The sequence below is a fragment of the Siniperca chuatsi genome, linkage group LG2, assembly GCF_020085105.1.
Source record: "Siniperca chuatsi isolate FFG_IHB_CAS linkage group LG2, ASM2008510v1, whole genome shotgun sequence".
NCBI lineage: Eukaryota > Metazoa > Chordata > Actinopteri > Centrarchiformes > Sinipercidae > Siniperca > Siniperca chuatsi.
The window spans coordinates 14,361,715-14,388,203 of record NC_058043.1 but is presented as its reverse complement, the minus strand read 5'-3'; the positions used below and the strand labels follow the sequence as shown (position 1 = coordinate 14,388,203).

Sequence of the window (26,489 nt, the reverse complement as noted above, 5' to 3'; positions counted from 1 at the left end):
GGAAGAGAATGAGTTGACATGTGGACTGTTGCTGCTCTCGAGTGGATATGTGTCTTGACAAGGGGGCCAATGTTTTTTAAAGGCCATTTATTTATCTCTCACTGCTGATTCCTAGCCATGCCACGAGGAGAGACAAGTGTTCTCAGCGGGGGAGATTAGTTTCAAAGGTTTTAATGGAAAAACCTACAGTTATCGGACAGAAATCTCATTTAATTGCTTTGAGATGGTCTCTTGGCATCTTTCCTCCTGGGCTCCAGAAAAAAAAAAAATACAACCAGGTCAATTCAGGTAACATCCATTAAAACAAACCTGGTGCAGTTGTTCTTGTCATTAGAGAAGCTGCCATCATTTTGCTGCAATAAACAAGAGTAATTAACTGACCTCATGACCTCTACAGACAATGTTGCCTGTTGTCAGAAAGCACCAATAACAATTTCAACAAGCGATAAAATTATTCTGAGCATTCATGGCATTAAGGACAAGGCAAACGAGCCCTAAACATAGACTGATCAGACTGTATGTTTGTCCTAAAGACTGGTGGCAAAATCTAACGTTCAGTCTGTTTGTTTTTGTCCCAACTAGGTGAGTTGCCAAAAGGGACAGACAGTTTACAGAGTAATTTCAGCTTTAAACAGTATTTAATTAACCATGTAATTCCATAAATCATAGTCATTTTGCCTAATAAGTTATCTACCAAACAACATAAATGTTGTTGCTGGCTGACAGATAATGTCAAATGATGACAAAAGCCAGTTAATTTGTGAAAGGTCCACCAGTAACTCTTCAGTATATTTATTTAGGCCTTATTGGTCAGGAGACACGTATTGGCGTGCAGTTGCCTCTTCGATTTCAGCCAAATCTTCCAGCAGAGAAATCAGTACCATCTTGTTTTTGTGGCTAAATTGGACTAAACACTGTCTTTTTTTCAGTGTTAAATTTGATAGTGTGCTTTTTAAACCCTGTGAAAGCCAGCTTTTACAAACTGCCTTTGCAGGTAATCCACAAATATCCTACAATATACTGTATAGGCTCACATGAAACATAGTTTTGCATTTGTTTCCCTTCAAAAAATATTAATTACGATGATTGATTATCATTGAATCAGTAAAAATGGTCAAATTTAGTCTTGCTGTCCTGTCATTACAGCGATCTGTTTTGGCTGAATGTTGTCTTTTTATAGCATTTAAATTTTTATGTTAAAGTGCATGCTTAAGATTGTTCTCTGCAGCTTGAGAAATATAGAATGAAGTATACAGTACGACTGAATTTGCTGCCTGTCTGAGGTAATCTTAGGAAAGTATTAAGATGGAGAGTGCAATAATAAGCAGGACCTTAGTCTTCGTGATTAAACCATTGTTATCCTGCTAAACAATAAAGCTGAAGGATCACAAAAATGAGTATACAGTACATCAGGGCATTATTATGTCCATGTTAAATTTTGCAATGGATGAGTAGGCCAGAGCCACATAATTTACTGAAAGAAATGTAGTTTCCTCCAATTCGCCTTGCCACCTAAGGTTGTCAAACTCTGACAGCTGGCATAGATCTGGACAGTGTGTTGCATTATGACCGTCCACTGGTTACCATGGAGCTGCATTAGAAAAGACAAAAAGCATTTCTGGCTAATTTTATTACAATACAGGAATAGCCCACATAATGTGCAACAGTAATTACGTTTAGCACAGTGCGCCCATGCTCTCCCCCAGTGATGAATGAGAACCATTGACCATGGTCTACTAGTTTAAAAATCGCCATTAGCCTATGCTACTTAGGGCCATAACATTTCACATTTTATGCTCTTGATCTGCCACACCACTGAAATATTCATTTGTTTTAATTGTGCATGTTTTTTCATAACCACAAAGACAATAAACATGTTCCCTGAGTGTTGCAAATCAGAAATGTGTTTTTTCCCACCAAGTTAAAATGTGTAAGCAGTTGTCCAAACAGTGGGGTGGAGCTCCTGTCCTTGCCGACAAAATAACAACTTCTAATGTTGTCCCCTATTTCAACTAATGGGCTTATTTCTGCATCGTCATTCTCTCCTTGGGGAATATGTAGTCTCAGTATAAAAAGCTTTGCTACTGTGCCACATTACAACCCCTCAATATGGAGGGATATCAGAAATTAATGCCAAGCACTGTAATGCTTCACTGTGCCCAGAAAAAAGCTCTTTATAGTAAATATTCATTAAATTGTTGAATATAAAGGAACTCTTCCGAAACAGTTTGTTTTCTTGCAATCCACTGAATGTCAGTGCACTATAATGGAGTATAATAGAATTTTGGAAATATGTTTAATGATTTCACATCTTATATGAAGATTACGGAGCATTTTTCTGAGGTTTCAAAATCAACTATACTGTTGTTATTTTTTCCAATTACAAAGACAACTCAGTGTCAGGATGTACAGGAATAAAGTAATATTCAAACATATATAGGCCATTATAGCTCTAAAAACAGTCAAGTAAATGTAGTGTTTTCTGTAAAGATAACCTTAGCTTTCCTGTCCATTATTTAAATATTTGCATAGTTTTTTGGGGCTTTATTGACATCAATCCTGAGTTTTTAATAAAGTTTCATTCATAACTCTTCTTTCCTTCATAGTGTCCTCTATATCGCACAAACTTTTCCACAATATTTGCTGCCCAGCCTTGTCCAGAAAATTAGGAAACTTCCCTTGGGCACATAAAATTGTCCGCTGTGCATTCCTATACTGTGCCCAGTAATCTCTCTTTGGCTTTGTTGAGAAAATGATTTGTTCCTCCAGGAGACCTCAGCTCATAGCCCTGAGACGTTACTGTTTGATTTCCTGCGTAGGTTTTTAGAGCTTTTTGCTGGGGGACCAAGGCGCTGGCTCCAGTGCCATTTGGCAGAGACCCCCATGGGCTCCTTTCTACTTTCTTGTGCTCTCTGTTAATTTCATTACTTACGCTGTGACCTCAATTAGCAAAGATTCAAGCTCAGGCAGTGACAATCTGCTAGACAGAAGAGGAAACCCAGTGCAAAGCTCAGTCTTAGTGGGGAGGCGAGAGGTGGCAACAGTCGTCCTAACAAGGTTCACATTTTGTATCCTCTGAAGTCTTTATGGGTCCATGTGGCTCCGTTGTGGATCCTTTCTAATATGGCTTTTTTCTAAAAAAACTGCCACAGTAGGAAATTTATATATGCTCATAAAATATAGGATTTTGCATTGTATTTGCAATGTAAGAAGTGCATTTTCCCTAATATTTGCACAAAAAGATGCCTTTCAAAACTATAATTTATATATTAAAAATTAAATTAACCTCATGACCTCTACAGACAATGTTGCCTGTTGTCAGAAAGCACCAATAACAATGTCGACAAGCGATAAAATTATTCTGAGCATTCATGGCATTAAGGACAAGGCAAACAAGCCCTAAACATAGACTGATCAGACTGTATGTTTGTCCTAAAGACTGGTGGCAAAATCTAATGTTCAGTCTGTTTGTTTTTGTCTCGAATAGGTGAGTTGCCAAAAGGGACAGACAGTTTACAGAGTAATTTCAGCTTTAAACAGTACTTAATTAACCATGTAATTCCATAAATCATAGTCATTTTGCCTAATAAGTTATCTACCAAACAACATAAATGTTGTTGCTGGCTGACAGATAATGTCAAATGATGACATTTTTTATTAATTAAATTAAACAGTACTCTGGAGAACAATAGTATTTGTCACATGTAGAAACAAAGTATATCTTAGAGTTAAAAACAATCATATTGTTGCTAATATCCTAGTTTTAGTCAGTAGTATATTAAAGAAAAAGAATCCCACCCTTCAAGCCCTTCACGCTTTCACACTCAGGCAGCACAGAGGCATGGGGAGTCAATATGTCAGCGTTTATGGATGCCCTGCGGAGCTGCACAGGGCTGTCAGGCCCCTATTCATGCTCTAATGGCCCCCTGAGGAGCTCGTCTCTCCGGGCTGAAAAGGCCGGGAGGCCCAGTGGACGCCCTGTTGTTGAAGGTGAGCGTGCGCTCTCATGGACGCGCCGCGCCTTCATCCATATGACAAGAGCCATAAAAGAGCATCGCTCTCGCTGCTTCTCCTTCTCTGTCTCCTCTGCTTTCTCTTGCGTCCCCCCCACCTCCCTCCCTCCTCTCTCCCACTTTCTCCCCACCTCAAACAGAGAAAGGGGGGCTAATTGTTTGTTGTGAGAGCCAAAGATTATAGAGCCTCCCATCTTTCTTCCTCCCTTGCCTTTTTCTCCTCTTTTTCCAGCCCCCTACTCCTTTTCCAAAGAATGTGATTCTGTCCGAGAGACAAGGGAAGAAAAGTATTGGAATTTTCCTGAGGAATGTTGATGTAAAAGAGTCTAAAACACTGACACTGGCAGTGAGAGGTTGTTGCAAGCAAAAGCAAGGCGGCCTTTTCTGTTTTCATCAGGTAGTCGTTTAGTCTGTTTGAAGTTTTTAACAACTACTTATTTAGTAAAACCACAATGTGTGTAATTGCTGCAAGACAGGTTGTCTGCAAATTTTAGAGCTCCTATTTACCTCCACTACTTTTCTCACTTGTCCGATCTTACCACTTGAAATAGATTTTGGGACAAGTGCCCGTGGCCCTCAGCCACCTGCTATAAACTGGTAATTGACATGATAGGCATGGGACAAAGCTGAATCCAATGACATCTGTCCATAAAGGTGAGCTGAGAATGATTTTATTTTAGATAGATGGTGGAGTTTTAATATCCTTATGTATAGTTACTCATCTCATCCAGATTCAATTTCAGCTAAATGTCAAATTATGGCCCAGAGAAGGTCACTGACAACCAGAGGAAATTGATGATGCATTTTGACATGTTACCAAGTAAACAGTTAACTTGATTTTGTCACATATGCATTCTTTTTACAAATTGTTTGGTATGTTGATCTGAATATTTTAATCTAATATATGTGAATAAATGCCAACTATGCTGAGGTTATGCTCACTTTTAGAGTTTTGTTTTTGTTTTTCACTCGCAGGGAGATAACTACAGGAAAAGATTATTCATAGAGAATTTGTCTTTAAACCATTCTGGTTATCGCTGTCGTCTATCTTGTATTCACATAAGGCTCCTATCTCAGATACATCCTTCGGTAAATGCCTTGAATCATATGCTTCCTTTAACTTGGCAACCCCTTTGGGATGAACAGGCAAGTGCATTAAACAGAGATGCCGCACCATTCTCAGAGAAATGCAAATTGGGAAGTTAGTTATTTGATGTTGCTGCACGATCCCCCCCGCCCCCGAAACATCCCTCCACTCCAGTGTTGGTGGTTGAATCACATTCAGTCCTGGGGACAGGCAGGGCTGTTTATATGCAGGCCTGGAGCCGCAAAGACAGCACAGAGACAGATGCATGTCAGAGATAGCAGATCCCATCTCAGGCAGATGCCTCTTATCACAGGCCTGTTTGCATAATTAGGCCTTTTGATATTCACCCCCTCTGACTGACAAAAAGTATAATTGCAGTATCAACTACGACAAAAGGTAGGCACAAAATAAACAAGTCAACATAAATAGGGAGAAAAGATGCGGTGTTATTTTTGTCCTGTGGGAAAAAAAGAGGGAGGAAAAAACACCATTTTAAACTAAATCTGCTGTCAGTCACAGTCAACTGGTGTGACTCGGTGCTCAGAGGCTGGTCCTGTGAATGCCTGCAAAACACAGAGCGTGAGGCCTGATTGTAATTATGCTGGAACTAATATGCTTTTCAAAATGAGCCATTATGAGCTAATGCTGCACTGCCAAAGCCCTGTCTGTTTTTGTCCCTCTGTCTTGGATAGTTTGCAAAGGTATGGCTGATATTGAGGCCATGGGTTATGATATCAGAGACAGTCTGACTAGGATGAGCGCTACTTAATTTCAGGCTAATACTGCTCACAGGTGAGTTAGAGATGAGGGATACAAACACCTGACACCTGCACCACTGGAAAGGGATGTAATATGCAATGTAAGATTATTATTGCATTGTATTTGCACAGAGAGAGTAATTTCTCTTCATATCATCGTCAGTATTGCTGCTTTGTTTAATTTTTGTTATTTTGTTTGTTTTCATGGCGGTTTTGGTACTGCCATTGGTACAGATTTTTACCCATTTTTTAGTTTTAGTTTTTTAGATTACCCATTTTCAGAATAAAGCTTTTTTACTTTTTCTTGGTGTAGTTTATACAAGGATGTGGTCTTAAAGATGGATAAAACCCAATTTTATGCATCATTTGAGAACTGAATGGATTTTTGCTCATACTATTGAATGTAATGCTTCATGATAAACAGTTAAGGCATAGTTGCTGATTTTTCATTCAGAACCACCTTAACATATCAGATGCACGTATTTAGCCAACATTTTTCAACAACCCGGTTGACACGAAGTTTATTGCCGTTGTTATGTATCATAAATCTGTAACCTTACAGATCACCTGGTTAATTGCCGGTATTGAGTGGACAGCTGTCTGTTTAATCAGCATTACCTCAGCGTCTCGAGGGTAAAGGTGGAGGATTGGAGGAGGCCGAAGGGTTGGAGGGAGAAGAGGAGAAGGAGGGCTGGTGGAGTAGGCGGGGAGGGGAGTCGATGTGAGGAGGGGAGGGGTTTTGAGGAAACAGGGTGATGATGAGGATCCCATCTGTCTGCAGTCTGAGGAGACTGTCTGCAGGGTCAGCAGAGGAGCATCAGGGGAGAGAGCAGGCTTTAAACCTCATAGTGACCTTAAACCTATTAACTTAGCAGCACAAGTCCTCCAAGAGCAAGATCTCTGTTTTATCTAAAAGGTCTGGTCAGAATTAAAGCATCATTAGCCAAGCAAAGTCACATCAGGGTGAAAGAATTTGGTGGTTCTCCACATCTTTAGGGATTATTTCAATTGTGTGTTAATTGTTAGAGTTCACCCACTGTGCAACCATAGTTTGTTTAGTAAGAGTGGAGTTTTCCAGCACAAACTAAACAACAATATACTGCAGTCAGTCAGTATACATACTAAAAAAAACAACCTTACTTTCTGAGTGTGCTGTTGATGCACACTATTCTCCCACAATGCAGTGCACAAACAATACAGAGGAGCTGCTCATAGCTGGAAAACAATTCAAACTAATTGTGAATGATGGTGAAACAGCTCCAGAAACACCTCAGAAAACAAAAAAATAAGAATTCATTTTTTTGGAAAACCATTTAGCTGTCTCTTTGTGAAGTTTGTGAAGTCGTAATTACGACTGGGAAGCTCATATAACCTACGATATATACCTGACTTGGGGCTAAATAACCAAACAAATATCATGGATGTCTCACGTCAGCTAAAGTCCATATTTTTTACCCTCACACAACCAACTCTGTAATCATACAACCGTCTTGAGTTGTCTGATGACGTTAATGCTCGCAATACATTAACATAGGAATCTTTCCCATCTCCATCATCCATCCAGTATGATATGAACAACACATCAGCATCAGCTTTTGCCCTCTTAAAGTGGTCACCTTTTTTAAGTTTTATCAGTTATATGTAGAACAGTTGTATTATAGGTCAGTGATTGATCTCCTTCAGTTAAATCTTTAAGCTATTTCCTGTATTGAAACCATGCCTTTCATAAGTCATGACATTCATTACAATTTAGGTTAAGGTAGCTTTTACTCAAACCATTCCCAGTGTTATTCTTAATCTTAATCAAGCACTTACCTAGATAAAGCAATGTGTAAACCTGATTAATTCCTATTTGTAATGGCACAATTTCAAATCAATATCGGGGAAAAACCTCAGAGGGCCCCTGGAGGAGATGGCAGGAATCATGCCCACTGGATGGAAACATAATTAGATTCTAATTGGACGATAAGTAATGAGACAAGGCATGAGTGGTTTATCAATATCCCATGGACCTGTGAATGGAATTACCGCAGCCGTATTATACAAAGGTCTAATCAGAATGTACCTTTTTGTGCTGAGCAGACCATTAAGGAATTGACCTCGACAGCCCTGCAGGGATTTTGTTTGCTGAGTCTATGATTGTTAACACTGGTACATGCGTGAGGGGAAAAAAGTGCTTTTGTCCGGAAAACAGACTGAAAAAATTGTCGTTTTCTGTCTTTATACCTGCTTGTGCTAATTGACATGTATTCAGGCCAGTTTCTAAGTCATCTGCTCTTTGGATTATTGTAACACTACTGTATGTTAACCAGAAATCAGTGTCAGGCTCTGTCTGACATCAACATGGAGAGCAGCCATGTGTTTTAATATATTTTCTATTGACCAAATGTAGTCGGCATATAGATGAGGTTTACGTCCAACCCCCAATCCCAGTTGGCCCCATGCAGCGTGTGCCATTTTCCATTTTCCCTTACTCATTACAGGCAGGGCTGTTGACCCTGTGCTTCTGGTTCATGTACAAGAGCAGATGTGTTGGCTCTGCAGGGCTTAATGGAGAGCAGCAGTACAAGCTATTGTCTGTTGAGGTTTATCAGTCATTAGCCTGATAGCATGCTAAATGTGACACAGATTGCCACAGCGGTTTACTTGCAAAATAAAGTCTGTGAAAGCGCCTCAAACAAAGGGGAGGAAAAGAAAATAATTTGAGGAGGAGAAGACTTTAGTGTCTTTCTCATAGCCCTTTGAGTATGTGTCTACCCTGGCCCCCACATCTCCCTGTAGGACACAGGGGTGACTTTGGAAAGTGATCTGCAGACTGCTGGGCTGGTCTCAAGTGTCGTCATGGCAAGTTACCGGGCAAATGGATATACGCATCCTCATGAAAACCAACAAAGGGATATGTGGTGTATGTACATATTCAACTTTGTATGTTCAAGGGTGTTCTGCAGCGGAGTGAGCCTGTGCTTCAAGAATCAATCTTTATTAAAAAGGATAAGACTGAAGAATTGATTTAATGAATGCGGCCTCATGTCCTGCGGCCACATGTAATCCGCAGAGAATCATTGAGCATGAGCTCAGGGGGACAAAAAATGTTCGTAGAAGACTCATAGAGTGGCCTGTAATGATAGTCTCCATATAATCCCATAATTCCTTGTTTAATTAAACTCTGGAGCTGGCCTTGAGACTGCGCCAGCTCTGTTGCTCTTTTGTTCTCACAGTTGTTATTTGGAGGCTAGGTTTGAATATTCTTTTGTCCACTTATGTTGAAAGATTTGACTGGAGTGAGCTATAAACAGAGATCATGGCTGTAAAACAATGAATTACACAGTAGGAACTCACTCAGGCGAGACATTCAGGTGAGCATTATAGTTTTCATTTGAGCTGAATAGCAAAGGGCCTCTGTCAGAAGCAGAAATCTCTTCATACACCCTCTTCTTCAATATCTCCCTTTATTTTCCCTCTCCCACACTTTCTGGACTGAGCATGATGCAATCCAACTAGGCCTGGAGCAACACTGGCACATCACGCTGCCTTGTCAATGTCTCAATGAGGAAATTATGAAAATATGAATTTTATGACATGAAATGAAAAGGGCCATGTAGTTTGAATAGACATGCAGAGGAGGTGAAAATGATGCAATTTTCTAAATTCAGTTATAATGGTAATGTGCAATGGTAATGTGTATTTGCTGTCAAAAATTTCCCTGTCGGCCCGGATTGTACAGCTTTGTGCTGTATCTATATTCCTCGAGCAAAAATTCAGCTTAGTTGAATGTCTAAAAAGTAATGTAAAACATGTTCTAATTCATTTAATGACAGCAGACACATGGGACTGAATGGTTTTGGTGTGATATTGTGTTCTATTTTATACACTGTGGCTGTGCTGTGTATGAGCAGTGTGCCCTGGGCCAAAGAGAGAGAAAAGCAGGGTGAGGAGCTGCAAGGTGGCCTGTGCAGATTAACCCCTCTACCCACCAACACCCCCGCTCCCCCTCAGCCCTCTGCCTTCACAGCCTCTGGGGCCCCTGTGTATCAGGGCCTCTTCTATATTAAATAATATCCACAGATTAAGATAATATTCTCCTAGTTGTATATTGAGAGAGGAGAGGCTGTCATTTGAATCCTCTGTGTTGCCAGTCCTGCTCTCTTGAGCATCAAAAGAGGCTCCAAAATGCAGATAATGCTGTTAGAGCTTCTTCTTGATCAGTTTCAGCTCACATTTGATGCTATTTTCTACAAACACTCCTCAGTTCATTCATACAAAATACTCCTTAACTTGTTTTCATTCCATGATCACACAGATGGCCCTCTGTCTTTTTCTTTTCACCTCAGGTAACCGCACGGATGATGGTTCAGATGTAGATTCGGAGCCCGACTTGCCCCTGAAGAGGAAGCAGAGACGCAGTCGCACCACCTTCACCGCTGAGCAGCTGGAGGAGCTGGAGAAGGCTTTTGAAAGGACACATTACCCAGACATCTACACCAGAGAGGAGCTGGCTCAGAGGACAAAACTCACAGAAGCGAGAGTACAGGTTAGACATACCAGTGACGGTACCAGTGAGATCAAGCACTGTGCTGTAGTACACCTGCATGTCAGTTCACCCAAATTATTAAAACATGTACATACATATGGTGCTACCTAGTTATGCAGAAAGTTTGAGTTTAATTCGTCCACCTCTTCCCAGGAACAGAAACTTTCTGGAAAGACAGATTGCAGATAACTTTTCAAATGTCATTTTTCACTGCCGTGAGCACCTGAGACAAAATTCGAATCACCGACATTGAATCGGCATTGACATATTGCGCTGTGCATGTAAGGTAGAAATCTCAGAGATAGATATCTCAAAACCTGGACAAATAAAACCGAAACTGTCTGCATGGCTGGACGTAAGTGAGGAAATGTGTTTTTTCATATTTTGGGTGAACCAGTGTTTTAAACAAGTGGACTTAGTGGACTTAAGCAATGCTAACTGTAAAAACTCCACCTGCCATCATCCATGTGCTAAAGTAGCTCAGTGCTGAGAATCATTAAGAAAAAGACGCTCACACTGTTTCACCTTGTGCAGGCCTGACAGGGATCTGTACTGCCTGAACAGCAAATACCATAATTCACCTGAACACACAGCAAAATGTATCACACTTGACTGAGCTCACGCTTGAAGGCTCTCCCTCGCAAAACAGAATAATATTGATCTTATTTTACCCACAGCAATTATTTACTCATCTGTCAGGAGGATGTTGCCCTTTTTACCATATTGCACTGTGCATGTAAGGGAGTTTGCTGCTTACCATTAGCCTTCATGTTCGAGATGTTTGACAGAGATGGTCCCCGTCTTCACACCTCAGACCCAGGAACCTGTCTGACAGCCTAGGTGCCCTGCGGTTCTGTGTAAGATTGAAGGAAGATATGTACAGTAGAGTTATAGCAGCAGCTGTTCTTCCAAAGATGGAGAGGGGGGAAAAAAGAGGAAAGGAGAGAAAGGGAATGCATTCCTGATGGATTTCTCATTTCGGCCTTTGGCCAGGATCTTATCCCATCACTTTCAAGCTTGCCGCTGCTTGTAAAAGCCTCCACATATCACACAGGGTTCCTCATCCTCTCTAGGGACCCTATGCCCCGACAACAACATTAATCAATCAGTCGCTAGTAAAAAAAAAAAAAAGGTCTGGGGCACCCTTCTCCTTTTACAACAGTCGTTCACACTCCCTCTGAACCCCCAAACTCCTCACCGCATGCTAACTGTTCATCACACTACAAACATGCAGTTGGGGTAACTAATTCCACACATGTCTTTGTCCATCTTGAAACCCCCCAACACGCAAGGATGTCCTATATGTCGGAGTGTTTAATGCCTCACTCAAGGGAGGAAAAATTTATCTCATGGCTGTTATGAGGCAATATATTAGTTTTTTTAAAAGGTAAATGTGGACAAGAGGTGGAAGAACTGAAAGCTTCATCAATAACTTTTATTTAAAACCTACTCTCACACATTCTGGTTGTTAATATCTAGAAAGTAAATTCAATTTTGCATTTTGTAGATTGAGTTCCAACAATCTAAATTTGTTTTTTATATAGCCATATAATTGTGCAAACCACATTTTTTGCTTCATTTCTAAAGCTTATAGTAAATGCCATGCACCAGTCTAGTGCTATTCAAAGTCATCATGGAGGACAGTAACACCTCAGGTTTGGGAGCAAAATCCACCTGTGTATTTATGGAGACTGACAAAAATATCTCAACATGAAAGCAAGAGAAGAAAGAAAACAGAGTGACTGCTGTGTCTTTGCTGTTAGATAATAGACTTAAATGATGTCATGTGAAAACCTGAGGAATTTGAGTCATGGCTATAATTTGTTAATGCTGTTTTCCTCATAATCTAATTCTTAAAGGCTTTGAGAGTCTCAAAAGGTCAGCTCAAACTTAATTTTCTGAGAAGGTTATGAACAAAGGGGCTCTGGTAGCCAAAATAAATAATGCCTAAAGTTGCACTGCAGTTTGGTGAGTGTGTATTAAGGAAGATATTTTGTTATAACTATAACTTTTTTCAGAGTTTGATAGTTTTGTCGTAGCATTTCCCCAAATATATCTCAAAGGAATCATTGTTTTTCAAGTTTTTAAACAGGTTCTGAAACACCACACAAACATCAACATTTAACTCTTTTAATGAAGAAGTTGATAATAAGAATTATTTTAAATGTGAATTTTCTGGTGTATGCATGAGAGTGTTGTTTGTATCACAGCGTTCTGAAATTGTCCACCAGCTGGGCTTTCACATAGGTGCCCAAAAGGCCCATCACAGGGCAGGAGAGAGGAGACCCTTTGGCCTGAGAGCAAAGCTTCTCCAGCACAGCTGCAGTGACGCATCTTCCAGATGTTGTTCACAGACTAACTGGTGTTTGGGGCTGAGAAAGAAACTATAGGCATGGATTGTTGGTGCTCCCACAGAATCATATTTTAACTTGAATTTGTGTCCGCAGTCATGGTTCTCCGTTATCCGTTTGTCATTTAACATGGTGATAAGGTGAAGAGTTTTTTCAGGTTGGACTGCACTCATGAGGCACAAACATGGCTGCGCTGGCACTCAACCGCCACAACCCAAAGCTGTGTTGTAAATTAAACTGCTAGATTCTTGTGTAAGTGATGAGTGTTTGGCTTAGCGCTGACTCACAACCTAAACTCATAAACAGAGCTAACTCCCTTGTGTCTGCCCTCGCCTGCCATTTTAAGACCCTTTCACCATCCATCTTTATCAGCCCCGCTGCCCCTTTCAGCAGAGCTACCAGCGCTCCTTCACCACCATGAGCCCTGCAATGGTTTTATCACCCCAACTGACAAATTGTGGGATATGATCCGTATCTCTCAGCCATTAGTTCCAGGCTGTCTTAGTGGGAGGGGATACTGCCAAGTCTACCTTCAGTATGTGCTCCGCTGATGCAGTGTGCGCTGCCACTTTCCATCTGATAACGCCTCAGTTTTAACAGGAGCAGGCAGCAAAGCCATTCCATGAGCTATTAGAGAAGAGAGCATCATTTGTGTCTGGTGGACCAGGTGGGGGTTGTACTAAGGGGAGGGGGTGCAGGCAATAGGCTGCAGGCCGCTGTAAATCAGTGCTCACAGATGAAGCAAATTACATTCTCCTCTATTTAGACTGAAGTTTTTAAGAGAGTGACTCCTCGAGTCTCGGCTGAGGCTCATCATCTCAGCATGCCGCCTCCGGCTCGCTTTACCAAATCTGTCACATAGATCCTCTTTCATTACCAATAAACATTCTGCATGTAGCTATTATACTTAGTGGAATCTAATAAGGTATAAGCATCGCTTTTTACGAAGCATGCAAATCAATTTGGTAAAAAGTTTCTCTCTTTATCTGTGGCTTGTGCCGGCCTGTTGATGCATGGAATGAGCACAGCCAAGACCTATGTGGACACTGTGCACTGGCCTTCATAGCTTTATGTGACAGACCAGTACAGGCAAATTCAAACTCATGCTGATGCTTTAAAACACGTTTTCAACACAGCGAGTGAAAATATAATCCCATAGGGAGGTATGAAGAGGTACTACACAGTTTCCTGATTGTTATAATATCAGTCGAGTACCAGCGGCAAGAGAGAAAATCACAATGGAGCTGAGTGGTGACAACCAAACCCAACAGGCAACTGTATTCCCGCCAGTATGGGTTTATGTTTCATAAAGGAATAAATAGGATTTGTGTAGATTGTAGTGGAGAAATTGTTGCAATGTATCAGTGTGAATGTTGTAACAGTTTCTTATTATTAGAATTTAAATGACTTTGGTACAGTGCTTCTGTACTCCTGATACTTATCAAGCTAATCCCACTCTCCTCTCAAATTCACACTCCTAGCTACTTTAATTAGCATAGTGCCAGTCTGGAAGGCAAGCAGGGAGGGAATCAGAAAGAAAGAGAGGGGAAAGAAGAGGGGAAGGAAAGAGGAGGAGGAGGTGTGAGGAAGGGGGGCATTGCGTGGTATGAGACAGAGGAGGATTTGTATGTTGAGGCTGGTTGCATCACCCCTCTGTGTTTTTGTGGATATGAAGTCAGCAGCACATTTTGTTTTGTCATTATCTCGGCTCTTGGTATTCATCTACCGAATGTTGCAAATTGGCTCCTGAAAGGCGTCACATATTCAGTGCTCGTCTTTGACAAAATAATTCATGGAGGATTGTCTGAACGGGGTTTTCTGAAATATGAGTGATCCTATTTAAGAGAGACAAGAGAGAGAGGTTTTTACTGCAGTGCAGTGTCACACATTCACAATGTTTGGAGTATGCATTATCACTGATCAGCGATAAGAAAATGCAAAATGCCACTTGATCGCTATGAATCGATTCTGTTGGCTGTGAGTGAATGGAAGATTAAAGGCAATGAAACGATGCAAGCCACCAAACTTGAACTGGGGACTAAAACCGTGAATGTCATAGCTGCTGTCTATTGTCAGTTTGTTATCCGATTGCAGGTTTGAGGTTTGCAACAAGACCCCCTTCTATTTGTGCTCTACAACAATTTTCACCACCCTATGTCTTCCTCCAAGCCTTCCTCTTTTGTTTCACAAGCAAGGCTAAGCTTGATTTCTATAAGTTGGGTTATTGCTCTTCAATCCTCCCTGCTTCCCAAAACTTTTTCCATAACCATTCAGAGATGCAATGCAGACGTATCCAAGTGCACCGGATCCATAGAAAACCTTTTAGTCCGTGAAAACGAAACAGAAGTGAGCCACAAGAATTCGGAGGCACACTTGTAGGTAGATAGTGGAGACATGGAGGAGCGCTTCAGCTCTCTGTGCTGCAGAGAATTAAACCGGATTGGGGAGAGCAGAGGAGAATCTGTGGTCCAAGGTGACTTTGTGATCAGGTTCCAGAGCGCAGCCTCAAATCCTCAGCTTCAGGCTGTGTGTTAGTCTGTGTGAGAGTGAATGTGTGTACGTATGAGTGTCCTGGTAATGTATGCATGTGTGTGATAGCGTATGGGCACTTTTGCGCATGTGCATCGCCACCTGTGTACATGTTTATCCCAATCTGTGAGTCTGACGATTGTTGCATTTTTGTGCAACAATCAGTAGAGCTGCAGCCTGTTCAGTAGTTTAGGTAAGTTTGGTGTATTAACGTTGAAGCAAGCCTGTTGAAAGCCTGAGAATACTGTAATTTTCCAATAAATTATGAGGATACCCTTCATTGGCTTTCCTCTATGTGAGTTTTTTCTGGCAGCTGAAGGGATTGTGATCAGACACCCTGTTCCCTAGAAATAATGTTTACATGCTACTAATTTGCAACAGCAAATACATTTTGAAAGAAACAATGCAGCCTGAATTACATTTTCTACCGGCATAATAAGGAAACATTGTTAGTGAACGTATCTGCCAAGTGGCAAAATGTTGATACTGAAAGTATCAGTCAAATGTTTACTGACAATTTATTTCATGTGTCTTCTCTACAGTATCTGCTTGTTGCAACTAAAGCAAACTGTGACTTGAAACACGAGATACAAAATTTTAACCAAAATGTGTGGTATCAAATCAACTGCAAAACAATTTAGTAATATATAAATGTAATATCAAGCAGACAGGGTTGGATCAGACAGGAAACACCATTAGTTTATGATTACTGGCTAAAAGAAGTGACATAATGACAGCCAATGAGTGACACATTCCTGTATAATGACAGGTCTCATAAAAATCAAAACAAAATCCAGTTTCAATGAAGGCGTAAACACAGAACAAACTCTGTAATTATGATGGATTTTATTAGAAAATTGGTGAAGGGCTAGGTTTTATAAATTTACATTCAATCTACTGTGGTAAGAACCACGGGATCATATTTGTTAGAGAAGTTATTTTTACAAAGGAAATGTGTGGAACGGCTGCAAATAAATCTACATATGCAATGTAAACATTAGTAAAGTTAGGAGCAGGAGATTGCAGGAAAAGGAAGTGAAAATGCAACACTGAAAAAAGGAAATTGGTGAAAGAAAAAAGCGGACTTCGGCATTTAAGACTTTTGTGTCTGCCATGATGGAACACCTCCTTCCTAAGCTTGGATGACAACAGGGGAAGGAAGTTAAAGTGAACATAAAAGAGGGGTAGGGTGAGTGGATGAGGTCGGAGGTGAAGTGGCACTGTGGGGTGGGGTGATGGGGAGTGTGTGGAAGAAAGGGGTGTGCCCCCCATGCCCCCTCCCCTGGGCCAGGCAGCTGTTTGTCTGGCCCAGTAGGAGCTTAGTTCAGACCTTGGACCACGCTCCACTACATCCCAATAGCAGACATTTCACTGGAGCCACTCACCACATTTGTTTTGGAATAGCTGATTGAGGGATTCAAATGGGGTCTTTAGAAGCGATCTGGCTTGAAATAAAGATTTCCTGCTGGTTTTCCAGTTGCATAATTGAGGTTTGCCTGACACAGTCATCGCCTGTTGCACCCCGTTTTCTTTCTAGTAAGCGCTCAAGACTAAACCGATCTATAGGCAAAAAAAATCACCTGGTTTTGCAGAGGCAGTGACTGTGTGGGAAAAGAACTACATTCAAATTAAGATCTCTGTCGGGCTGAGATCCCTTGTAGGCCTATACGAATTTATATGTTTGTGTGTACAAAAAGAGGCAGCCCCCGAAAAGCAGTGAGTATGTTGCTGTGTAAGTCCCCTTGAAAGTGTCCCTCTTTAAGACCTGTTTAAAAGGGACGCCCCCTCTTTGTGTCCAATGTTCTCCATGGCGTATGGAGGGGCTTTTGTCCCCCTCTTTCATGTGCCCTCACAATAGCCTGGGCCGTTTGAAACACAACAGTAGATGAACTGCGCTGACAGTGTATTAAACTCTGATGAATTGCCTGTGCGAGGCATAGATCAATGTCCTTCAACCCTTAGCACACAGTAAAGCCTGGGCCTTGTCTTGGTAAAATGGAACAGGTTGCTGGCTCTTTTCATAAGGGCCTGATTATATTCATGTTTTGTTGAAGCAGAAGCCTTTTTAAAATGTGTAAATCTTTGCAGTTCAAAAGAGTCCTATTTTTTTCTCTTTCATTCAGGGAATTTGGTGCTGCTCATTTTGTGAGCATTTTGTTATTTGCAGCCTTAGAACTTGGTGTCTTGACTCCAAAGTTAAAACACTTTCATTCTCTCTCTTCAAACTGACTTTTAAAGCTTTAAAAACAACCACATTAAAACAGCACAGTCGTAATATAACAGTTAATGTGTCTCTGTGTCTCCAGAAAAGTGATGGCCTCTCTCAAAGCATCTAATAGCTTCACAAACATACTTGAGGTGTGTGATGTGGAGGCTAGTGGCCTACGTCTGACCTTTAAATGACTTCTTCCCTCTGAAGGGGCTTAGGGCAGCCTGTTTACACAGATCACAGCTTCAGCCCCTTAAGAACAACAGGGACAGACCACTGAGCCTCTATGGCAGCTCCCATAGGGACAGCAGACTCTCAACTACCACTAGCACCACCACTCACACTAACTGGCAGATTAATCACAGGTGGCAGGAACCAGAAGACTCTACTTAGAGTCTACTGCAGTCAAATGCTCACAGCACAAACGTAAATGGAGTTTAAGTAAATGAAAAATAAAACAAAAACAACTTGTAACCTACAGAAGCTCAACATTCAACGCTGAAAATTAGTAAAAACAAAGAATTTTGATTTGAAGTTGTGTGTATTCCTTTTTTCAGGTGTGGTTTAGCAACAGGCGAGCTCGGTGGCGTAAACAGGCCGGGGCCAATCAGCTAGCGGCCTTCAACCACCTGCTTCCTGGAGGATTCCCACCCACAGGGATGCCAACTTTACCCACATACCAGCTACCAGATTCCAGCTACCCCAGCACCACGCTATCGCAGGGTAAGGCCGATACTTCTGCACGCAGTATCATAAAATATTTCTGTCCGAAGTGTACAGTATGCTCTGTACCCAGAGTTTAATCTAATTTTGGTAAAGATTACATTAGTCCGATTTATTTGTGGTATGCCATCTACATTTTATGTTCTTTTTAATAACTTGTAAAGTATATATTTACCATGTGCAGTATATAAGAACCACGCAGCATGTAGTTATGTTTACAACCATATCTTTGGAACAGAAACAAACTTTCACTTGTTTTCTTGTTCGTTTCATTTTTCTGTGGTAAAGAATTTGCAAGACGGACACTTAATATATGACTTATGACTTACTGAACTCAAATTTTGAGGCTGCTGTTTGAGGATTCTTGTTTAGCGTCAGCACTGAATTTTAAGTATTTTTTTCCTCGATTCTCTCTCACCTGTGCAATGTTTGTGTTGTTCTTGGTGTCAGAGGGCAGTACATTGCACAGACCCCAACCCCTGCCTCCATCCTCCATGCACCAGGGAGGTCTGAGTGCTGACAGCAGCTCTGCTTATGGTCTCTCATCCAATCGCCACAGCTTCTCCAGCTACTCTGATACTTTCATGAGCCCCTCAGCATCCAGCAACCACATGAACCCTGTCGGCAATGGGCTCTCCCCACAGGTCAGTCCAACAAGTTTTACCTCCATATATCTGGATGTTCCCACATATAGGTATCCCCTCCTCCTCCTCTCACTGTTCAGAATATGTAATTGTATTTGACTGAAATTAAAATTCAGAAGCAGCATGTTCAGCAAAATAACTGCCAGTGTGGGCTTTTATGTTCGCCTTCCAAAGCCCTGGATTTATTTTAGCTACTCTAAATTGCTACATTTGTAAAACAATTGGATTAACATCAACAAATTAAAATTCATCTTGATAGTACCGCAAGTGCTCAAGCTGCTCCAAACAGCAGTTTTGACTTTCCTGGGACATCTAAATCCTGTGCAGCACAGTGAGATGAACACATGCAGATGAAATAATTAACTAAAGCTTATAAATGTAGACCCATAATCTTCTTCACGTAATTGTCTGCAGCTGGAAGACTCCAGTGCTATGTATGATTTTCCTCATCTCTTTACTGCATGATTTCCAGGCAGTTCAATGTACAGAGTGACAGAGGCGATGTGCTTGCTACATGTGAGGGTTTTCTAGTAGGTTTATCCTGCTGGCCACTTCACATGCTCTTATGCACCCCTGTGATGATAAAGCAGAACATTACCCAGGCTACTTAGAATCATGGGTTTCCTAATTGCAGTTTAAATCCATAGAAGCCCTAAAATATCATCTCTACCCATTCTCCATTTTGCAATCTTAATGTGTGATACTACATGTGCTGGTTTATTTGTGTCCTCTTCTGAAAAGCGTTGGATTTCACATGTTAACCTCTTTGGACACCTCCATTAATGAGCGTTTAAATGTGACTCTATGGTAAGGGTTGAGCTTTAAGTAGCACAGAATGAAAAATGATTTGTATTGATGCAAATCGTGTGTACGGAGTGAATTATACACAATTACCCATCAATACTGGCCAGTCTTGCCCACCCTCACCAACAAGATGTGCTTAACAGGCAGAAAATAAGATTGAAATGGTGTGTAAAGAGTTGAAAATGAATTTCAATGCTGCATTTGTCCACAATTACCCCGTCGTTCACACGTGTTTTATTGGGAGTTTTTTTTTTTCTTCAAATATTTCTCAAAGCAGATTGGAAACATTCTTGGTATTACCCTCTTTCTTCAGAGAAGAAAGAATTAAGGATTTTGTGACAAAAAAGAGATTTTCTCTCCTGCTGGAGCGACGGAGGATAACATGGAGGCTCACAGCGTGTTTGATTGTTAATCGTGGCACAGGGGCTTTAACTGCTAATGCTCTCACTGCAAACCTGCAGAAAAACACCAGGAACATGGAGTCGTTTTTTTTTTTTTCATTAATGGCTCTCTCTAATACTGGCATGGGGTACACTGTCGCTTTCTCTGCCTCTCTTCACAGGCATTCAAGAATGTGTTGGGATATTAAACATTTCCTGTCATAGTGAGGATTAGGACAGGAGCCTTTGGGCAACTGTACAGCATGGATTTTCACTATTCAATTACTCTATCAAGTGGGTTTGATTAAAGTATTTTTTTAAAAACACCTGAAATTTATTTTATTTGTTCTTTAATTCATTTATTTTTTTAGAAATTAAATTGTGGATTGCGTGTTTTCATTTTTTTTAGAGGGGCATAAGCATGTGGTGTGGACGTTTTGATGCACTTGATGTTTGCGCTGCACAGAATTGAAATGTATTGAATGCATGCAGAATGCTGTGTGGCATTCCTATCAGTCTCTCAGCATGGAGATGAATGTTCCCACTGACAGCAGAATCAGAGTTCACTCTGTGGTGCAGCGTCCTGCTGGTCTGGGCAGCCCCCATCTCTCTCTCTCTCTCTCTCTCTCTCTCTCTCTCTCTCTCTCTCTCTCTCTCTCTCTCTCTCTCTCTCTGTGCACAAACATGCCGCTATCCACAGAAAACTCACACAATAAACACTAAGTTTACCTTGTCCAAGTCAGACCTTGTTTTGTCTTTGCATTTAACAAATTTCACTCAAACGGCAAATCAGTTTCAGCTGCACATTGGACACTATATTTTTCATGATTTACAGAATGTTTTTGCCCTCCTGTTTTCCATTCCCTGTAATGGAAAAAAGGCAACACAAAGAGACTCTCCATCGAGATGGAAATGAGAATTTGATATTGTAAGTTACAGACAGCATCTGTTTGCAGGAGATATGCTTGTGCACTGGTATGTGCAAGCTATTTCTTCAAGTGTCTGGCATTGATGGCCTAGCTGTTGCTGTAAAGATTGACAAAAATTCTCTGATTCCCAGTAAATGGGCTGCGGTGGCGAGGTGCCAAGTCTGTAATGGAATCCTGCAGCGTTCAGCAGTCCCGACAGGAGCTTGCGTCCATCCCAATCCCATAACCTATCCCGACAGCACACATTTTCCCATTACAGGCGGTGGAAAAGCCATCCACACTCAAACTGGTTGGTGTCATTGTGGGATACACAACATGTTTGGCTGGTTGAGGGAGGCAGTAATATTAGGGGTGGTGAGAGTGAAGCTGTGCATGGATGGGCAAAAGGTATGAAACCAGAAGTGTGTTTTGTTGTTGGTCTTGTTTCATTTAGCAGCACAGCAGGTGTTGGAAAGAAGGAAAGGCAAGGGCACAGAGGTTAGGCATTCCAGTATTTTTCTATCTTTACCTGAAGATTTAAGCTTATGTCTGCTTTTTCATTATGATCTTTTTCATTTTAAATATTTCATTTGAAATAGGCCTTTGTCTTGACCTTTTTAACAGCTAACATGATGCTTCAATTTAGACTTTTGCATACTGTCCAAAGCAAATATTGCTTATTTGTTTTGGACAGACAGCTTTCCTTTAACTGAAGAGGTTATGCTTTTACAGCCAACACAAAATCATTTCTCAAGAATATTGTTCATTTTCAACAAAACCTGGTAATAGGAAACTCTAAAGAGCCTTTGAGATACTTTTCAAATGATTCTTTGAAGTGTTGTTCATGGGCATTGCATTTGTGAGGACACATTTGGGCTGAATTCCTCATTGTTGCATGACAGGGACACCTGCTGGGAGAGGAAAGAAAACAACTGCACTGACTGGAGAGCTGAAGCCATGCAAGAGGAGTTCAGTGGCAGAGCTTGGGTTTCACTCCTCAGAGAAATATCTAGACATAAGGACATCTGGGAATTTAAAAAAAAAAAGCTCTCTTGCGAAGTAAAAGTATGCTGTTGAATGCTTTGCAGTGATGTTGTATGGTGTTCACAGGCTATTCAGCATGATTGAAAGACATGATAGGGAGAGTGGGAAGTCAAAGGTATGGTGGACAGAGATTTTATTTCTGTTTTGATGAAGGAAGTTCTCAAAGTTTTGTCAGGAACTTTTTTTCTGTTTTGCAGTTTTATAAAAGTGTTGTGTGTTTTGGAATGACAAGGATGTGTGTGTGTATCTGAGGAGGGCCTTTGGGCTGTGTGAGTGGGCCGGGCCTCCACACACACATACATACACACACACACACACACACACACACACACACACACACACACACACACACACGTACACGGGATCAGAGGCAGAGCGGCTCTCACCCCTGCCTCCCTTTGATCTGTGTCCCCAGGCCTGCCTGCCCGCGCGGCGCTGCACCGTACCACGCACGCTGACACCATGCTCACCAGCGACTCCCCACAACTGTCTGAGAGAGATAAGCCAGGGGAGACTCCAAACTGTGCTGCTTCTCTTCCATTAGCTAGCACAGACGCTTCTTTTAAAAACGGGATGAATTATTTTTAAGAAGCAAGCTCTGCCGTTGCCAAAAAAAAAAAATGGAGAGGGGAAAATGTACGGAACAATCTGGAGCTCTGGCTTCATTCCGCCTCCCTCCCTGACTTCTAACAAGACATTCTGCACCTGAATACCAATGAGAGGGGGAGATTCATGTAGTCCCCCACATTATTAAAACTTGGGCATTAAGCCTCTCACCGGGCAATGTGTCAGCTGGCAGGCTCCACTGACAACAAATCAAAGGGGATGAGCACATAGCCTGCATTCATAGCTCAGCCACTCGCAGAGCAAGAGGGGGAATACATACTGGTTAATTAGAACTCCCATTAAAACAAATACTGTTTCAATTTGGCAAGTATAAAAAAAGATGTAAGAGGCTTTCAGAAAAAAGAGACCTGCTGTTGGCAGCTGCCAAGAAAATCCAGGGACTGTAAATCATATCCACTGGCTATACTGTTTCTGCACAGATTATTAGAGTTTGCTGTTATTTTGCAACACTTTTGAACTCTGAGGAAAGATTGTGGGTCTGTGACACCAGAAACGTACCTCTGTACACACTGTGATTGCCGTTGCCATCTTCGTCATCGTTGTGTCCTGTTGGCCTTCGTCTACTGTAAGATAATGTATCTTGGTTTGTTTCTGCTGCTTATAGAGACTTATATCTATAAATGGCATTGTTTCTCAGTCTAAACTCAAAGCTTCATGACACTTTACAGAACCAAAGAGTGCCACTCACAGAGCACATCTTTGTCATGGCTGCAGCTTTTCATGTGGGCCTCATTTGCTAGTAGCTGAGAGAGTACTGCAGCTTACTATCCGACTGTGTACCTGAGCCATTTGTTGCTCACTCCATGTTTTAGGTCTCCCCAAGCACCCAAGTGAAGCCATTTTCTTTTTCATTCCAAAATATTTTTGGTCGGAGCTTTATGCATTCATAATCTATTTTTCACCTACCAACCTTCCTTCCCTCCATTTGGCTTTTTGTCATCCCATGATGCCTTGCCAATAGTGCTTTGCTCTCTCCCTCTCTCTCCCCACCTTCCTCTCCTGCTCCAACTCTCTCCCCTGGAGAGGCAGCTCTTCTCCCTACGCCCAGATGAAAGGCTATGGCGGACAATAAAAATGCTATTTAAATGCAAGGGTGTTTGTGTGCGGGTGAGAGATATTTCCTGCTGAAAGTGAGCTGCTGCATCCTGATAAATAGTAAATATAAGGGAATGTGATTTACATTTATCTTGCAGAGGCAGCCAATATGAATTTCAGTAAATCCTAGAAGATGGGGATTTAAGGAGGAAAATGACTGAGACTGATTCACATGCTGTGTGTCCCACGCAGTTGAAATGCCTATAAGGTGGAGAGTGGTACTGCCTTTATTAAAGTGTAGGCACAGACATCGATCCTATCTAAAATACCTATTACACACAGACACACACTGTGTCACATGCTCATCTGCGGAGATTTTCAAGCCTCATACACACACAATTTGAAGGTGACTTGTATTGAAATAATAATAATAATAATAATAATAATAATAATAATAATAAGTAAATGCAGCCTGTAATAGCAGGCAGCAGGGCAGGTGAAGTGTCTGTGGGGCATACACCGGGTGACCTATCTCTTCAGGGTCAAGGGTCAGGGTGCAGGGGGTTATGGGACAGTTGGAGGAAGAAGGAGGGCTGGTTTTGCTGTGAACCTGTACTACTAGCCGGAGGTCTCGGGATGTTGTCTGTCTGCATGTGGTTCCTTTTAGTTCCAGATGCCACTCTGACAGGTGCATATCTGTGATTAATACTCTCTGACTTTTTCTGTTACCCACGTTTTCTCACTTTGTCCCTCCTTCCCCTCTCTTTCTTATGTCCCTCATTCGTTTTGACTCGTGCTTGTGACCCCTTTGCAAAGTTGATCTAACACTCACAGTTTTCTTAGCCTAAAAAAAAACGGCTAGAAATATCAGTATCTATTGCCAGCATGCTTCATTGCACGTGTCTCTTTCTCTCTACTCCTTTCTTCCTCCTGACAATAAGACGAGAATATGGGAGGTGGTTGGGTCCTCAGCTGGTTGTCTCATGCAGCAACTCTCCCCTCTCAGTCTCCAGCTGAGAGCTATTTCACTATTTATTTACATGTAATTATGGCTATGAGGTGCAGATATTAACACTGTCAAGAACAATTTGACCTGACATTTTTCACTAGACCTGGCCCCTGCTGTTTTTTGCAAACAACCCCCATCCTCCCCCTCCCCTCCTCCTCCTCTTCCTCCTCCTCCTCTTCTTCTTCCTCCCCCTCTTTTTCTCCTTCACTCCCTCGATCCGCCTCGCTTTCCTTCTGGAGCTGCTCCCTCACACACACACAGGCCCTGCCTCGCTGAAACCACTCTCCTGGAATCAGAAAATCTGCCGTTTAATTTAGAAGAGGCGTTGGTGCAAGGTGCGGAGAGTTGATGTCTGTGTGTGTGTGTGCGTGTGTGTGTGTGTGTGTGTGTGTGTGTGTGTGTGTGTGTGTGTGAGCTTTGAAGGGGCCTCTCTTGTTCCCAGTGGCTGAATCCATCCCATAGTTACTCAAGCATATCACTAGCAGAGAATAGAGGATTGCTCCCCACACGTTCTCCAATTGCAGTCCAATAGACGGCATATTAACCTCTGGTTAGTGCGAGGGCCAAGTTTATAGCTTATACTGTGGGACGTTTAGGAGGGAGGGGGACCTTCCTCCAGCTTGAGCAGCTGTGTTTTCTTGAACATAAAGGCTAGCATGAGCTAAAGTGGGCTGGAGAGGATTTAGTTTAATGTAAATTTGCAAAGACAGAGAGAAGAGTTATGGACAATCCTAAAATAAATATGAATTCTATTCCACTTGCATTTGTTTCAGCCTCCTTTGTATGCATGAACAGCTTCATGGAGCGCAGGGAGATGAGACACAGGCACAGGGTGGCTAACATGTTGTGAGGAGTGACAGCTTGTTCCAGTGCCCACTAATCGTCCTCATCTGTGCCTGCCTTGTCAATGCCCAGATTCTGTCAGTGCCAATCAGCCAATTAATTGAACACAATTAGCACCCCACCCCAACCCCCCATATGCACCACATTCTTCAAAGGCCAATTTCTCTCCCTCCAGCACCAACCCCCTCCTATTCTACCTCTCATTCTGCTTCTGTCTTTTCATCCTATGGTGCTGGTGGAAGGCACTTTTCAGTTTTTATTAATGTGCTGCGGCCAATTAACGCAGTGGCATGCAGGCCAGAGCCCGTCATCTGCTGCCTGCCACCATCCCGGCTGTCTGCTGCGGCCCCACGCCACCCCTCGCGCCACCTCCACCGTGACCAAAACGCTTTAATTCAATTTATGCAATCACTGTTATTTTTAAATAGTCATTTTGTCTGCTCAGATGAGGGGCCTTACTGCCCGCTGGGCCGGCCCTCTCATGTGAGGGATGGGGGAAGGGTGGAACATGGTGGGAGCCGGAGTCGACTGTCTTGGGGAGGGGGGGTGTCCCTGATATTTTCATTTGTTATTTACTTCCTTCATGTTTGTTTAGTTTCAGGTTATTGGGTGTTTGATTTAGATTTTTTAAATGAGGATTCGAAGCAATAAAAAAGGTTTAATTTAGCAAAGAAAATATCTAGATTTTTTTTCTGCATTTATATATTTTTTCTTTTAATATTTTGGCTATTCTCAAAGTCAGACACTTTCCAGACACTGGATCTGTGTGACTCCTGGGTCACAGGCTTAAACACTATTCTCTTCCTGTAATCCCACCCTCAGGACTGGCCTTCAAATATTGATCTGAAATTCAGTGTCATCACTGTGGATCTTTAATCATTCTCTGCTAAAGCGAGTATCAGCCAGGCAGATCTGCTAAGGTGCAAGATGCTATTCTGCACCACTCAGATAACTTACAGACATTTGGAGTGCTCATTTTTCCCTGTCTGCCCCG

General features: G+C 41.8%; 1 protein-coding gene across 2 annotated transcripts in view; it reads left to right on the top strand.

Moving 5' to 3' along the window:
- The window catches only part of pax7a (paired box 7a), a 46,940-nt gene that overhangs the window by 12,437 nt on the left and 8,014 nt on the right, over positions 1-26,489 (top strand). For both annotated transcript variants that reach the window (XM_044171563.1, XM_044171555.1), the window contains exons 5-7: positions 10,190-10,389; positions 18,036-18,201; positions 18,652-18,845. In XM_044171563.1, the coding sequence (XP_044027498.1) occupies positions 10,190-10,389; positions 18,036-18,201; positions 18,652-18,845 (560 nt within the window). The remainder of the gene's footprint in view (positions 1-10,189; positions 10,390-18,035; positions 18,202-18,651; positions 18,846-26,489) is intronic.